Source organism: Plectrocnemia conspersa, unplaced genomic scaffold (assembly GCF_051122295.1).
Source record: "Plectrocnemia conspersa isolate PC_06_02 unplaced genomic scaffold, ASM5112229v1 ptg000011l, whole genome shotgun sequence".
In the NCBI taxonomy this organism is placed as follows: Eukaryota; Metazoa; Arthropoda; class Insecta; order Trichoptera; family Polycentropodidae; genus Plectrocnemia; species Plectrocnemia conspersa.
In genome coordinates, this window is record NW_028277175.1 from 29833613 (window position 1) to 29849134 (window position 15522).

The 15522-nt window shown below is 30.6% G+C and overlaps 1 protein-coding gene across 1 annotated transcript in view; it reads right to left on the reverse strand.

The window, feature by feature from the left end:
• The window catches only part of LOC148230230 (Kv channel-interacting protein 4-like), a 126307-nt gene extending 116180 nt beyond the window's left edge, over positions 1-10127 (reverse strand). Inside the window, exon 1 of the mRNA XM_088198739.1 lies at positions 9977-10127. Coding sequence (XP_088054865.1) covers positions 9977-10033 — 57 coding nt within the window. The 5' untranslated portion in view covers positions 10034-10127. The remainder of the gene's footprint in view (positions 1-9976) is intronic.
• Between the last annotated feature and the right edge of the window lie 5395 nt (positions 10128-15522).

A 15522-nucleotide genomic window follows, 5' to 3' on the forward strand; every position in this document is an offset into this window, starting at 1 on the left:
TAGGTTTATTGCCTTTGATATAAATTATTTATAATACAAAATTTAAATTAAGAAGTATTCATAATTTCTTAAATATGTATAAATTGATGCATTACAATAATAAATTTGTAATTTATACAATAATCTACTATCAATAGTAATAAAAATTATAGTATATTTCAAACAAAAGTGGTATGCAAAAAAATTGTGCACCTGCAAATAGCTTAAACCATCGTTTGCCAATATTATTATTTTTTTAGTAAAAAAAATTCATTCTGCGTTTACAATTTGATACATTAAAATTATAAATATAATACGTATGCACTTTTAAAAATATATAAGGTAGACTTATTATCAAATTTTAGAAGAACAAATAAGAAAAACAAAAATAACAATTATATAATAATATGATGTATATTTTATTTATTGACTTATTTTTATTTGATTAAAGTTGCATAGCATGAAATAGTCTTTCCTGTTCAAAAGCATTCTTTGATACCTCCAGACCAAGTATTTGGTATTATAGAAAATAAGTTGTTGAATAAGGTAGACGGTAGAGAATGTTGCGCCTATGGCTAGAAATCAATTGCTGACAAAATTCTAAAAGCAACCGGTCAATGACACTTTAAATTTTTTCCTAGTTAGCGAATAATATCAACTCATTCTATAAAGAAACAAATGAATATTAAAGTGAGAGGGAAAGTAACATACAGATCTCACTTAAACAAAAGTAAATTTATAAAAAAAAAATACTGAGAAATGGTACAGATAAATCCTGAAGAAATTGAACCAAACAACGTCAAAAATATTACAAAAGGCTCACTTTGGTCACAATTGGAAAGAAAATATTAATTTTAAATATTATTTAGATGTACTACGAATGGTAGAACATACAGAAAATCAACAGGAATATGATATGTTGATACTGAACCATCGCTGATAATTTAGTTATCGTGTTTAAAAATATGATAGTTGCACAGAAATGTTTTCACTTTTAGAAAATTTCTGCTGACGTAAACATTAAACATTTTTAATCACTATTACCCAGATAATGAGGATCCTCGTAAAAGCGATATATGGATGAATAATCCCTTAATGGAAGACGTTAATTCATGTACACTTAATACTTGGAAGAAATAAAACTTAATCTATTTGCTTCCGATGCCACTTTGGTGTTATGAAATAAAATAAAAAAATGTATTAGTTTTGGATATCACTGGAAATATATAAAAATATATGATTATATCTCGTAGTTACAAAGCCAAAAAATTATCGTCTTCATTTATGACAACATATTTATGTGAGAAGACTCTTTCGGCAATGTCAGTCATAAACTTGAGATTGCAGTGGTTCATATTCTCCGAAATAACGCTGAAGCCAAATATTATATTTTAATAAAGACGCAGCAGCAGATTGCATAAATATTTATAAGCCATTGTTATCTAAAAATTTCAGAATTTCCATTATTAAAAGAATTTACTGATGTTATTTTTTTGTATTGTCTGTTTTAATATTTTTTATTATTGTTTTATAACATAAGATTTATTATTAATATTTATTATTTCTCCGATAGTGGTCCGCGAAATATTTCTCATATTTTCAGTTGTGCTAAGACGTAAAAAGATTGAGAAACAATGATTTAGAGGAATGTCGTGCGAATACCGAGAATTAAATATTTTAGATGTGAGCTTTTTATTAACTTTTTATATTGCCGCATGTGCGATGTCTGCATCTCCATATATCTGAAATATATAAAGGCAGACGCCGCATTATTTCAAATGTATTTTATATCGGCATACTAAGACTAGATTTAAATTGGTTGACAACAGTGACATCATTTCAGCTTTTTCCAGAGGGGGGGGGCAATAGTTGGTCAGTCAGTGGTCAACGTATTAAAAAAAATTGAATGACATGCATTTTTCTGACCAAATTCAAGGAGGTTCCTGATTAAAATCCACGTCAAAAGCAATAACATCGTGCCGTCGCCGTCGCGGTAGCGTTTATGTAAGACTTTTCATAACAATATTACAACTTAAAGTTAGTAAGAATCAAAAAAAGCATATCTAAACCGATTTTTTTCAAAAGAAGAGCGCAAAAAAACAATTATCCCTTCTCAGAAGTCAAAAATCCACATCAAAAGCAATAAAATCGTATCGGCGCCGACGCAGTGCGAACACTCGTTACCAAGCGCCGACTCAATTTTATTACTTTTTACGTGAATTTTTAACTTCTGAGAAGTGATAATTGTTTTTGCGTTCTCCTATTGACCAAAATTCGGTTTTAATACACTTTGATTAAAACTTTTTTTATTTGAACTCCATAGTAATATCGAGATAGCTATCATATTTTTAAAACCTAGTGTAATATCAAAGTGCAGACAAACTATAGAGCAATATGCGAGATGCGACGGCTGCCTGTACTTATTTCCCCCTGAGAGTTTGTATTTTGGACTTGACCTAATGAAAGTTCTAAAATTGTAATTAGTTTTATAACATTCTTTAGATCAAGTTGGGTTTAATTAATTCGTGTAGGTTAAATTTATGTTTGAACCCCAAATGTACGTTTCGAAACTGTGAAATTGAGTCTCATGTGCATTTTATAGCAGCATAATTTTCGCTAGTAGAAATATATATCTACTGATGAAAATGTATTGCGATATGATTTCACCGAAATGACATATTTTTGGGATAGATTGGAGATTGTTTCTTTTAGATTTTTTTTAAAGATAACGCTAGAATTTCCGATTTAGAATCAGGGACGTTATTTCAGATTTTTCAATGGAGGGGGGGGGGGGGATCAATAGTTGACCAGTCAGTGGGTTTATTTTAATATTTTGATTTCAATCAAATTCATAGTATTTCATTAAATGACATGCATTTTTCTTGTCAAATTCAAGAGGGGAAATTCACCCTCCCCCCCCCCTTCGAATTACGTTTTTGTTTTTGCCCGTCTCCCATCTGCTTGATTTGAGACAGCTCTGGCGAATCACATATGGGGATGTTGGTGGGCCAATTGCATCGCTTGCTTGTTTCACCGACGGAATATGTTTACGCTTCAGAGTGAAACTGCGAGGTAGCCACTCTCGAAGATCATTAATAAAATATGTAAATGACAATCATAAGTTTTGCGACGGATAGACGCATTGTATATTGCGCAACTTTTACGCGCAAAACGGGTGCTTACGAGTGATTAACGCCTCGTGACGGATATAATAACAGGTGATCCATGAAATCTCCGATGATTACCCAATTGCTCAACCCTGAGTTATCTCTTTTATTTTTAGCTCTTTATCGATGCGAGCTAGTATTTATTTTTCGTGGTGTTTGAAATGTTCATTTGAATAACCTCAGAAGTAACGGCACATTAAGGCAAGTTGGGTTTGGTTATTTAATGTTAGTTAGGTTTGGGTTTGAACAGTAAATGTACGTTTCGCCACTGTCAAATTGAGCTTCATAGACATTTTAGAGCAGCATATTAAATTATATTTTAGCTAGTAGAAATATATATCTACTGGTTAAAATATATTTGAACTGCAATATTAAAAATATAACTACACCGAAAAATACACAAATACTGTAACACTGGACGTAAATTAATATTAATAGGTATATAAATGTATATATATATATATATATATATATATATATATATATATATATATATATATATATATATATATATATATATATATATACTACCTATGGAAAAGTTGAAATCATACTATTTTACTAGCATATGTCAGATAAATTAAAATGTTAAAAATATATATCTATCGACGAAAATGTATTTCGATATGATTTCACTGAATGCCATATTTTAAAAAATATTTTCAAGACTATTTTTAAAGATTTTCTTTGAGGAACCCGAGAATTTCTGATTTAGAGTCAGCTTTTTCCAGGGGTAGAAGGGGGTAAAAGATATTTACATTTCATTAAAATTCATAGTCTTTCATTATATGACATGCACTTTTTTGGCCAAATACAAGGGGGGGCAAATGATGTCCCTGTTTGGCAAGTATACTTGCGGAAATTATCCTTATTAGTTGCAGTTCCATTTGGATTTAGGTAGGTAACGGAATACTAATTTCACTACAGCGGATCTTTTCAAGAAAAGCCAGTCGGCGGAGCTACCCGATTCTGTTCCGAATTACACATTTAAGACTGTTAACAAGCATCTTCGCTCCTCGAGTCATGAATTGGTGATGCCGGCGGTTGCCATAATTAAGTCTCGGCTTGCCGAAGGTCATTAATATCTATAATTGGGTTAAATTTTTAAACGAACGAATCGAACCCTCATATTATATCCGAGTGCCATCCGCGCGCCGATTCAAGCACCGGAGATAAATCACGGAGATAACGCTTCGTGCCAAATTTCCGACCGCGTATTTACATTTTTCTCAACTTGTTTTAAATCATAGTATCGTTTATCGGCAGGTTTCACGCTCGATTTGCCGTTGTCGCTTCGGAGAGCATTAGATGGCGTTTTTCGATGTGACCTCATAAGAAAGGGATTGAAGCTTTTCAACGTCGTTAGCCGGGCGGACGCGTTATGGTTCAACTTGTGACGAGATAAGGTCGACTCTTGGAACTTTTCACCTTTTTCAAAAGAGGAGTTTTACTAACAGCAATTTATGATAATTTTTATTTGTGTTACTAATTTTTTTATTAGTTATATTATTCTTGAATATTAAATAAATATCTTATTGCTGTTTTTCGATTTTAGTATTAAAAGATATTGTAGATAACTAGCAATAAAATATTCGTCAAGCTTGTTATACTTGATTAATCGCTAATATTGTATAGTACAATAGATACATTTGATTAAACTTCTATCATATATTAATAATCTGATATATTAATAATATAATATAATATATTAATCATATAATGAACACACAACAAATAGATTGCTAATATATTTGTTATAAATATACAAATAATGTATTCATTCAAATATTTAATTAATAGACAACAAATGAAAATAATAAAAGGATTACAATAAGTGAATTAGAACATTATTTTTGCTCCTTTATCACATATTATTTCAACATAAATATCGATGATATTTAATTTAATATTTAATGATATTTCAATAAATAAATTTTGAATTGATGCAAAAATTTTGACATTATTTTATGATGCTAACAATTTTCTTTCCTCTTAGAATTGAGAAAAAACCTGTTCTTAAATTAAAATTGAATAAGGGACATATGCTTACTACTTTCTGCTCATTTTTGGCTTAGCCAGCCAGAAGTAGATATCCATAATTTTTTTTTAAATACAGTAGACCCTGCAATAACACGGTAAATTGGGAACGTGCTATTTAAATCAGAATCAAAATTTTCTAATAGTGACAAGCCGTTTTCCTCACTTAAAAATTCTTTTTCTAATATTGAATTAACTATATTTTCTAAATTAACTATTTTTTGGTTTCTACGATAAAGTTATGTGCCTTAATGCATGTATTATTTTTCACGTTTTTCTTAATTAACTTGCCATGATATAATTTTAGTAATAAATTTATTTTTCTCAGAGAATTGTAAGCATATAAGCAGAATTGTAAGTAGAGACGTGGTTGGTTTAGTTTTAAACTTTTATGAGGAAAATAATTTGGGTTAAAATGGTTTGAACAAATCGCGTTTTTCACATATGTGAAGGACATAAAATATCATATTTATCGCAATTTTGGTTCTAAAGTAAATCCAAAAAACGAGTATATTATACTAACCTAAATATTTGACAATTATGTTTACTAATAATATATTATTTTCATCATTTATATTTAATTTGACATTAAATGTAAATGCGAAGTAAGGAATGCGCAGCCCTAGTCGAATGCGCGTTACGAGCACTGCTGACCACGCAGGCGCACCTGGCTGACCGAGAGACTAGCTTATTAGATTTTTAGTACGCGTCGCTCTTTCTATTTATTTCATTACTCTATGGCAGATCTCGGCAACCGTTTTTGGCTGCGGGTCAAAATAATTAAAATGTGACTATTAAAAAGACTATTCGGGTCAGTGAATATTTTTGGTCCTAACAACCATATATGTGGTCTAGCCGTGACTTCGTAACTCGTTAAAAAAAATATTTGCAGAACTGAAATGGGTAACTTCAAATCACTTGGTGACCCGCGGGTCATAGGTTGCCGAGCCCTGCTCTATGGGATGACCAGACGTCCGGATTTACGGGACATGTCATTTTTTAACATTTAATCTCACTGTATTCAAATATTTGTCGATGAAAAACTATATTCATAACATATTTGAGAAAAAAAAATTTACAATAAATATTTAAAAATCATTCATGATATTAGTATTTTGGAAAAGTAAAAGAAATTGTTTTTCGATGCAGTTTCAAAGTGCTATAAAGATTGCTTGTTATATTTGAGGAACTGGAGTGAACCTTTAAACAAATATAAAAATTGTATTTGGATGTAATTAGGAAAACCACCACACTATGAAGAAGTTCAAAAATCGGCTGAATATCTATCTGATTTAGGTATTGAAATAAATAAAAATGATCCCTTGAATCAATATTCTGTTCTAAAACAATATATTACTAAAAAAATAGAAGATGACTAAACAAAATAGATAAAAACAGCATGCAATGATAAATGGGCCAAATTTTTATTTCATTGTCAAGGTGGAAGAATAAAAATAATAATTATTTAAATTGTATACCTTTTTATTAGCATTGCCTGCACATAATGCAAGCACGGAAAAGTTTTTTCTAGCATTAAAGCACAATGGTCAGATGAGAACATTAGACTCACAAAGGAAAAAAATATATTTATATTATAAAACTATAGTAATGTCAATTGGAAAGTTTTTTTATACTTTAATTTTTATTATAAAACAAAGAGATTATAAAACATGAAATAGGTTCATTAAAATATATTTTATTTTTAAAATGTGCCATTTAATTATAAAATGTCTATTTGGCACAATTTGGCTTTATGTTAAAAAAATTGGAACTCCTTGAAACTTTTGAGTAAAACAATTAATTTAAACTACCAGTAATATATATAATGTTGTTTATATGTATGCCAATTATACACACATGTGTCGCTTCGTAACTAATCGTTATTATTATTTTATTACTACATTATAATTAATCACATATTTATCAAATCCGTCAGTTCTATATATCAATGCGTTATATTATCAGGAAGAAATAAATTATTGTTTATTTAAATATTGTGTACAATTATTGTACATTGCATTATCATGAGAAAAATTTGAAGCTGAAATTTTGCCCCACAATTCGATAAATGAAATTTGCCTTAAGAATTAAAAGATAAAACGAGAATGATTTACAGAACTATGAATTAAAAAAATGAAGGGGACGATAAAAATAATTAATCGGCTGGCGATGAAACGTCACAGACATATATTTTATCGCTTCATTTTAAATTTAACTGAAATTGGATCAATAGTTACGAAAACACTAAAAAGATAAATTCAGAATTTAAGACGCAAAGATAATATTGAATCAGACATAACATATATGTAGATAAAAAAAACTGTGCCTTTTAAATATAAATAATACAATAATGTCAAAAAAATCGACATGGACTTTGCAGTAAATATGCATTGCAAATAGATTAATCTACAAATGTTGCAGGACTGACTATGTAACTATTACAGTATTTACTCTTTACACATTTGACAAATATATTAAATATTATTTACTCATGTACGCATTACATTAAGAAACCACTAGAGAAGACATATTTAACTGTATTAATGATTACATTATAAAACATAATACACAGCCTTAATCATAATACTGGGACACCCCTTAAATGGGCGTGTAACTCTTTACAAGTGCATAGTCTGGCCGAAATATTTTCAGTTATTTTTTTAATTTAATCATTCATTTTGAATATTACATAGACACTTGAAAAATGCCAAAAAACGCGAATTAAGTGAAGCAAAAGGGCGAATATAATTTTATTGCATATTATTGACTGAATATATCGGAAATTAATAAACACATTAATTGTTCACAACACAATGTTCAAAATGCTTTTAAACGGTTCAATGAATGTGATTCTTACAAATCAAAGTCAAGAACTGGAACAAAACGAAAGACAACTTCCCAGGAAGATCAAACGCTGGTTTGCGAGTCCCCAAAAATCGTCAAAAAATGTCTTCAAAGCTGACTGCTGAAGTCGCTGCAATCGGAGGGCCATCCATTTTTCGCGGACGGTGAGAAGACTCAGGGGTTGTAAAACAAACCGTGGCTTTCAAAAATAAATTAAACTCGAAGGTTACAATGGGCCCGAAAACACCAAGATTGGGCGAAAGTCCTTAGGCCTTAACTTTAAGGTAATTTTAAACTAAAATTGGTCGATATAACATAAATATTAAAAACTTCATTTTTTCAAAAATTACTAAAGCAATGATTTTTGTTAATTTGTTTAAGTTTTTGCGACTCCTGGTGTAGTACGCGTGCGTCGAAGAGTCGAAAAAGAATATCTAGCTGATTGTGTAGTACCTGAAGTCAAATATTGTGGCGGAAGCGTTATGACTTGGGGTTGCATGGCAGCAACAGTAATTTTAAAATAGGTTTATAAGAGAATTTTTCAGAAAACCCAAAATTAGATCATTTTTTCACAAGTAAAGCATGATTAACTTTATCGAATGCCTTTTCAAAATCTGTGTATATGACGTCCACTTGTACACCAGAGTCCAATGATCTTGAAACAAAGTTAGACAAAACCATAATATTAGTGACAGTGGATCGAGATTGCCGGAAACCATGTAGCTGCTCGAGAAGCATACACTTGCAATGATTAAAAATGTATTTATGCAATACAATTTCAAATACTTTTGCAGGTGCTGAAATCAACGTTATTGGCTTGTAATTGTCAATGTGAGACTTGACACCCTTTTTATGAATCGGGGTGACATCAGAGCATTTCCACAACTTTTGAAAACAGGAGGATCTCAAAATTTAATTAAATATAAATTGAAGAGGGTTAATAAACCAGACTTGCATCCTTTCAGAATGAAGTCTGGAATAAAATCTGGTCCTGAAGAAAAAAATGGACTTCAGCCTAATAAATCCGTATTCCTAATCAACCAAACTAAAGGTTTTGATTGATACCAAAGATGACCATGAACGCTGTGTCTCATCGTAATTAGAATATATATATCATAAAAAAATCTAAATATATAATTGTTTTTTTTTCTGTGTATTACAAAATATACATGGTGTTCCATTGAGATTTTGAAACTTAGGAAGCGTTTCATTGAAAGAAAAGTTTAGAAAACTCTGATCTAAAGTTTAACTAGTATCATAAAATATCATAAAAATGATTGAATATTTAAAAAATGTAATCAAGAAATATATTCTATATTAAATAAAACAAAACCGTATAGCGAACGGAATAAAGATGCAACTGATGTCAGCATGTATTTTTATATGTATATAAAATTATTATATGCTTGAAACGAAAATTGCCATAAATTTGATTATATATCATTTTAACATACGCGATATGATAATCGAAATTTCTCCGTGCACAAGTCGCAAGAACCAAATAGGCTATTGCGTGAAAGGATATTTTTTTTAGTTAATACTGCATTGTATATTTTTTTAAATCTGTAATAGGTAGTATTTCTATAAAAAAAAAGTAATATGAAAAACTGACGTTATAGTCCGAATCAGCATGAAAAAATATTTGTTATTAGCGATTATTACTAACCCTAAAATATATAAATTAACTAGTGGTATCGCTCAGTGTTACCAGATGTTAACAATTTACTCAAAAGATCAGAAAAGGTTATTCGAATCTAATTTTAGAAACTCTTGTTGATAAGTATGGACAAATTGTTGTATCTCTATGTCCACTGGATATATGGTTAGCTAATTAATACAAAATAGATAACTATTCAATTGTTTACATACGAATAATTCCATTCACTAATGATAAATTAATTCAGTTTTATTTAACATTCCTCAGCGCCAAAAACCTTTATTTAATTTACCTTCGCGGGGCCATCGTTGGCTTTGTCGGCCGCGCTGTGCGCCACTACACCGTACATTTTTGCTACTGTTTAAGTTTTGTTACTGTTTCCCGAGGACGCGACCGTACCGCCGAAGACGCCACGTGCTACTGTATCATGCTGACATGTGCGAATCTGACTGTTCGCTCGTCCCTTTTTCCGCCTGGGGAAAGCTTCCACCCTGCAATGCGGACCCTTTCAATTAGCGCGCCGCTCGACGTGCTTCTTCGTATTATTACTATAGGGCCCGATCGCATCCGAACGACCTCAACTTATTTCGCGAGGGTAAGTTTCCTTTTTCGGGGAGGATGCGCAAATGCGCGGCCACTGCGGACGCAATGCGGAATGCACGGAGCCTGCAACACACCTGAACGCGACCTTTTTCTAACCGCAATCCTTTGTCCTATATTATTCCTTGAAATACACGGTGAAAAGAAAAAACAAGACAAACCAAAGCTGAATACGACAAGAATCGTACCTTATTTATAATCAACACAAAAAAGAAATACTAACGAAAAGTTCGTAAATAAAAATAAACAACAGTCGTGATTTTAAATATTAGTCCATGGGGGAAATTTAACCGCAGGTTTGACACGTCTGCATATAGTGAAAAGTTACGATACAAATAAAATAAACATGCAACGCTCCATAAAACCGAGTTATTCTACTTTTGTGTCAAAAAAAGTACAAAATTATTTTACAAATACGATACTCTTGCAGTTATAGTTATTATATATGAGATATTTTTGAGCGTATATGATAATATAGACAGGGCCTTTCAAAGAAAATGCAAGGTTTGGTGCTACTAATATTTTAGCGACCTTCTAAAATTAATACAAAAACGAGAACAAGACAATATAATCAATAATATACAATAATTATTCGATTGTAACATTTAATTATTTTACGGAAGGTTTGGACGCATTTCCATTAGCAAATTATCTCAGAACAGTCTAAAATACGCGCTATCTGGTAATTAATGTCGAGTGTTGCCAGTCCATTTAGTCGCTCCTGACATTGTCGATCGTAGAAAGTTTTTAACGGCTCGTATTTTTCGGGTCAGAATTTTAATACGGTTGTGGTGAATTAAAAGCTCAGAATTAGGGATTGCAATAATACCGGAATTACCAAGAGACAAAACACTCAATACCGGTATTGACATTGTTATTAATATTTTAATTAATTGGTAATGAAAAAAAAAACAAAATAATAATTCTAATACCACTCGCATGTTTCACAATGCTTAGTAATTACCAAAACCCAATGATTCGATATATCAAATATTCCAATTATATCATTATTCTTTTCAAAAAATAAGAAGCGCTTAAACAAATTTCCTTACATTCAGGTACTTCTAAAAATATTTTATACGCTGATCCTTTATTGTGTTGTTTACGAATACTAATAAAATAATTAATACAACTGTGTTCAAAAAAATTCTAACTTTGAAATATTAAACTTAGTTGGAAGGAAATATTCTATGATTGTGAATATGAATAAATTTAGGTATTTGAACTTTTGTCCCTACCCCCCCCCCCCTCCATATATTGGCTTATGGCTAGAAACTCCAAACTATCAATATACCATAAAATCAAGATATACAACCAAATTCTCTGGGGATGTAGCATACAATTGGCATGGTAAAATGATTTTAAAAAATCAAAATATAGTGCTACGAAACATTGTGAATGCTCCGTGGTATATTTGCGATAGAGACATACATCGTGAGCTAAGTATCGCTAGTGCAATAAAACGTTTTGCTGCTAAACATAAAGAGGGGCTCCAACAGCACGTCAACATCGGGGCAGCAATGTAAACAACTTGAAAGGACGGCTTATGAGTACTGAGCTTTTCGAACTGATCTAGTTAGCATTTAATGAAACTCATTTACTATTAGTGATTGTGTAGTGTAGAACAGAAAACTTTTGGACGCCAATGGGTGAACATAATTTTAAAAAATATAAATCATTAAACATAGAGGAAAATAAATTGCTGCTCATAAAGAACACCAGATTTAACCCTTTGAACTCGTATTTTTTTTTTGGTTGGGGTAGTGCCAGCTCGTATTTAATTTCAAGATTTTTTATAAGTTCAATTTTTGGAAGTAAAAATGAAATAAAACATGTTTTGACTAATCTTTTTACAAATTAAAATTAATACAGCGAAAGGTGGATAGTTTGTCAGTATTTTAGTTAAAAAAAAATTAATTAAATATTTAAAATACATTATAATTTTAATACTTTAATCGGAAAATAACTTTTTATATTGTACTTTTTTAAATAACTTGTAAAACGATAACCATGAAACTTAGAAAAGAATAATTTATTAAAATGTGTTCACGAAGAATTGTACTTACTATTCACAAAAAAAAAAAATGACATAGTATTAGGTATACATAGTATAGGAAGGTAAATGTAATGATGTTTTTAGATGATTTTTCGTCCATCGCAATCAAATGCGCGGCAAAACAAATAAATTAATTATTTAAAAAACAGCTGAGTGTTGTACCGGCAGGGGTTTATAACCATTAAGAAATTTGTAAATAGCTAGATGTCATATGAATTCTAAATAATTAAAATATTGGACTGATTGTATTTTTTTGCACCTATCGTTTATTATCTTGCGCAATGCGCTTATTATCTTGCGCATCGCGCTCGTTCTATAGCGTTTAGCGCTCATAACATCGATCAAAAATTTGCGTTCATACAAAAAAATAATGGTTACAATATAATTTAATCAAGATTAAAATTACAAAGAGTACAAGTTTTTTACTTGTTGTTTTTTTTTCTTAGTAAAACCTTAGTTTTTAGTTTTTTTTAATTGTTGTTTTTTCTTGGTAAATAGTTAATACATTCCCATTAACAAGTTTTACACTTTTTAGAAAATCAAATTACAATAAACGTATTATAAAAAATAAATAAATATACTGTTAGTTAAATAAAACATATAATAACATAATAACGTTTTAAAACATATTTAATACGAAAAATTATTATGCACCTTACAATAAATAAAACACAAACAATATGCACATCAGCACATATGTTTTAAGCAAAAGGATACATTTTGACGATTTAACCAATGATTTTTAAAAGAAAATTTAACACTTTTGACGCTAAGTTGCCGATAATGAGATTCCGAATAAAGTAAAGCGAAGGTCCATATATAAAGGAAAATGTAGATTAAGAAATATGGTTCTAGGACACTAACCACCTGGAAATATACCCCTTGGACAATAACCCCCCTGGACATTTTCCACCGTGCAAATAACCCCCTGACAATTAACCCATCATGCAAATAGCCCCCCTGACAATTAATCCCCGCCACGTATAAATATAATACAGATATTACTTAACACGTCTCGTGACGCTCTATTATACTTAATAAAACATATACTGATGCCATTACCAAAGTTTAGCTGTATTATACATACATATGTATCTAGCCTAATAATATTTTTTATTTTTTTTAATACTCTTTATAACAATTTTGCTCGCACCGGTCACCGGTACAAAATATACAATACGTATACTTTCTTCGTAAGTGTGTTGGTTTTATTGATATTTTAAAAATTCTGTATTTTGCTGAATGAAATAAATTAGTATTAATATTGATTATTCGTATTAAACATTATTTTATTAAAATAATGACCATTTATTATAGATAATAACAACTTATATAAAATACTTATCTCTATTAATCGTCAGGGGGGTTATTTACACGGGGGGTTAATTTTCAGGGGGCTATTTGTCAGGGGGTTATTTGCACAGGGGATTATTTGTACGAGGGGTTAATGTCCAGGGGATTTTTGATGGAGATATATGTCCAGGGGGTATTTGTCCTGCGTTTACGTGCACTTAGGATAGGAATATTTAAGATACGAAAAAGAAGGCCAAATTAAATTAGATATTTTTTAATATATTCACTGTCTATGCCAGAGGTCAGAAAATTACGGCCAAATCCAGCCCTCTGCTTATTTTAATCCGGCCTGCAAGTAATTGATAGATTTGACATATAAAAAAATCTAACAATCTAACAATCGAGTTAAGGAGCTAGCTATGTATCACCTTATAAGGTGCTCCTATTGCTTTGTATTTCACCGTGACGTTATGAACTTTAAATTTGACAGCATCTTCAGTGCCCACGTAACGCCTTTTGCAATAGATTTGTTCGTTTACCAGTTTTTCGGCGAGAACAGTTGCTAAAAGATAAGCACATTGTGTGTAACATCAATAGACAACTAAATAGCAGTTTTTTTAACTCAATTCAGTGGTTTTAAATTATTTTCGATTAACACCATTGCTTTTGCATGGCTCTCTAAGTCAAAATATTACATGTAGCCTTTGCCAAATAGTTAATATTTTGTATAAGTAAAGGGTTATGTATAAATAGTAGCAGTATTTATCCATTTTTAAAGGCTTCTGCAAACAGTAAGTTACTAAATAAGTTACTGGTTTGCACTAAATTATTTATTCAAGCAGTCAATGCTATGTTAAAGTGACAAAAAAAATAGTTTTGATGAATAGTTTGCATGGAACTACTACAAATGAAAATATTAATAATAAAGTTGAAAAACGTTAACAAAGAACATTTTAAAGTGAATTTCGAATAAAATGTGTAACATCTGATGGTGGTAAAATTAAAAGCAGAACAAGTATAAGCTTTTTTAGAAAAAATATGATTTTTGTAAAAATGCACTATTCACCAACAGGTACTATAGAAAACATTTAAATTTATTGTGTATTATTAAAACAATTGTAATAACCGTAAACTTTATTAACTATCATGAACTTAACCGTCATCAGTTCTGTGACTATTTTTTTATCATAATATAAGCCGTATATTTCGACTTTCTCTACCATACAGTAGTCCAATGGCCCAGTCATGGTATAGGTTGACTAAGATTTTTTAAATCATAGGAGCGATTAAAATTTTTTTCAACGAAAAACCACGCCCTCAGCTATTATTATCTGAAATTAAATAGATTTGAGAATTAGCCTTTGCTGCAGATATCATGAGATTTCTTAACAGATTAAACTTAAAGCTAAAAACAAAAACAGTGCTTATATTTAATATTTACACAACATTTGAATATTTGAGAGAAATGATAAAGCTCATTTTAATTTTGCTTCCTGGCCCGCTGAACTTAAAATATTTACAATCTGGTCCTTCACAAAAAAGGTTTGCCGACCCCTGGTCTATGGTGTTACACGAGCAAAATAACCTTGTCTATATTCTTCAGTCATATGTTTTACAGAGAGACATTCAAAGCGCGTCATGGCGATTTTACAACTTTATATTTAGATTGTCTTGTATAACCGGTAGTCCTTAAGCCGTTGAACTGATATCCTAGAGACTATCGGTTCAGGTCCCCGCAGCAAACTAAACATTTTAATATTAAGAATGCGCTATTATTAAAATTAAGCCCTAACTGCTAAGCGACATCTATTGATTGTAAGCTGTAATTATAGTTAACAATATATAATAGATATCACTAATTTACAAACCGTGTTTTAAATCTTATTCAA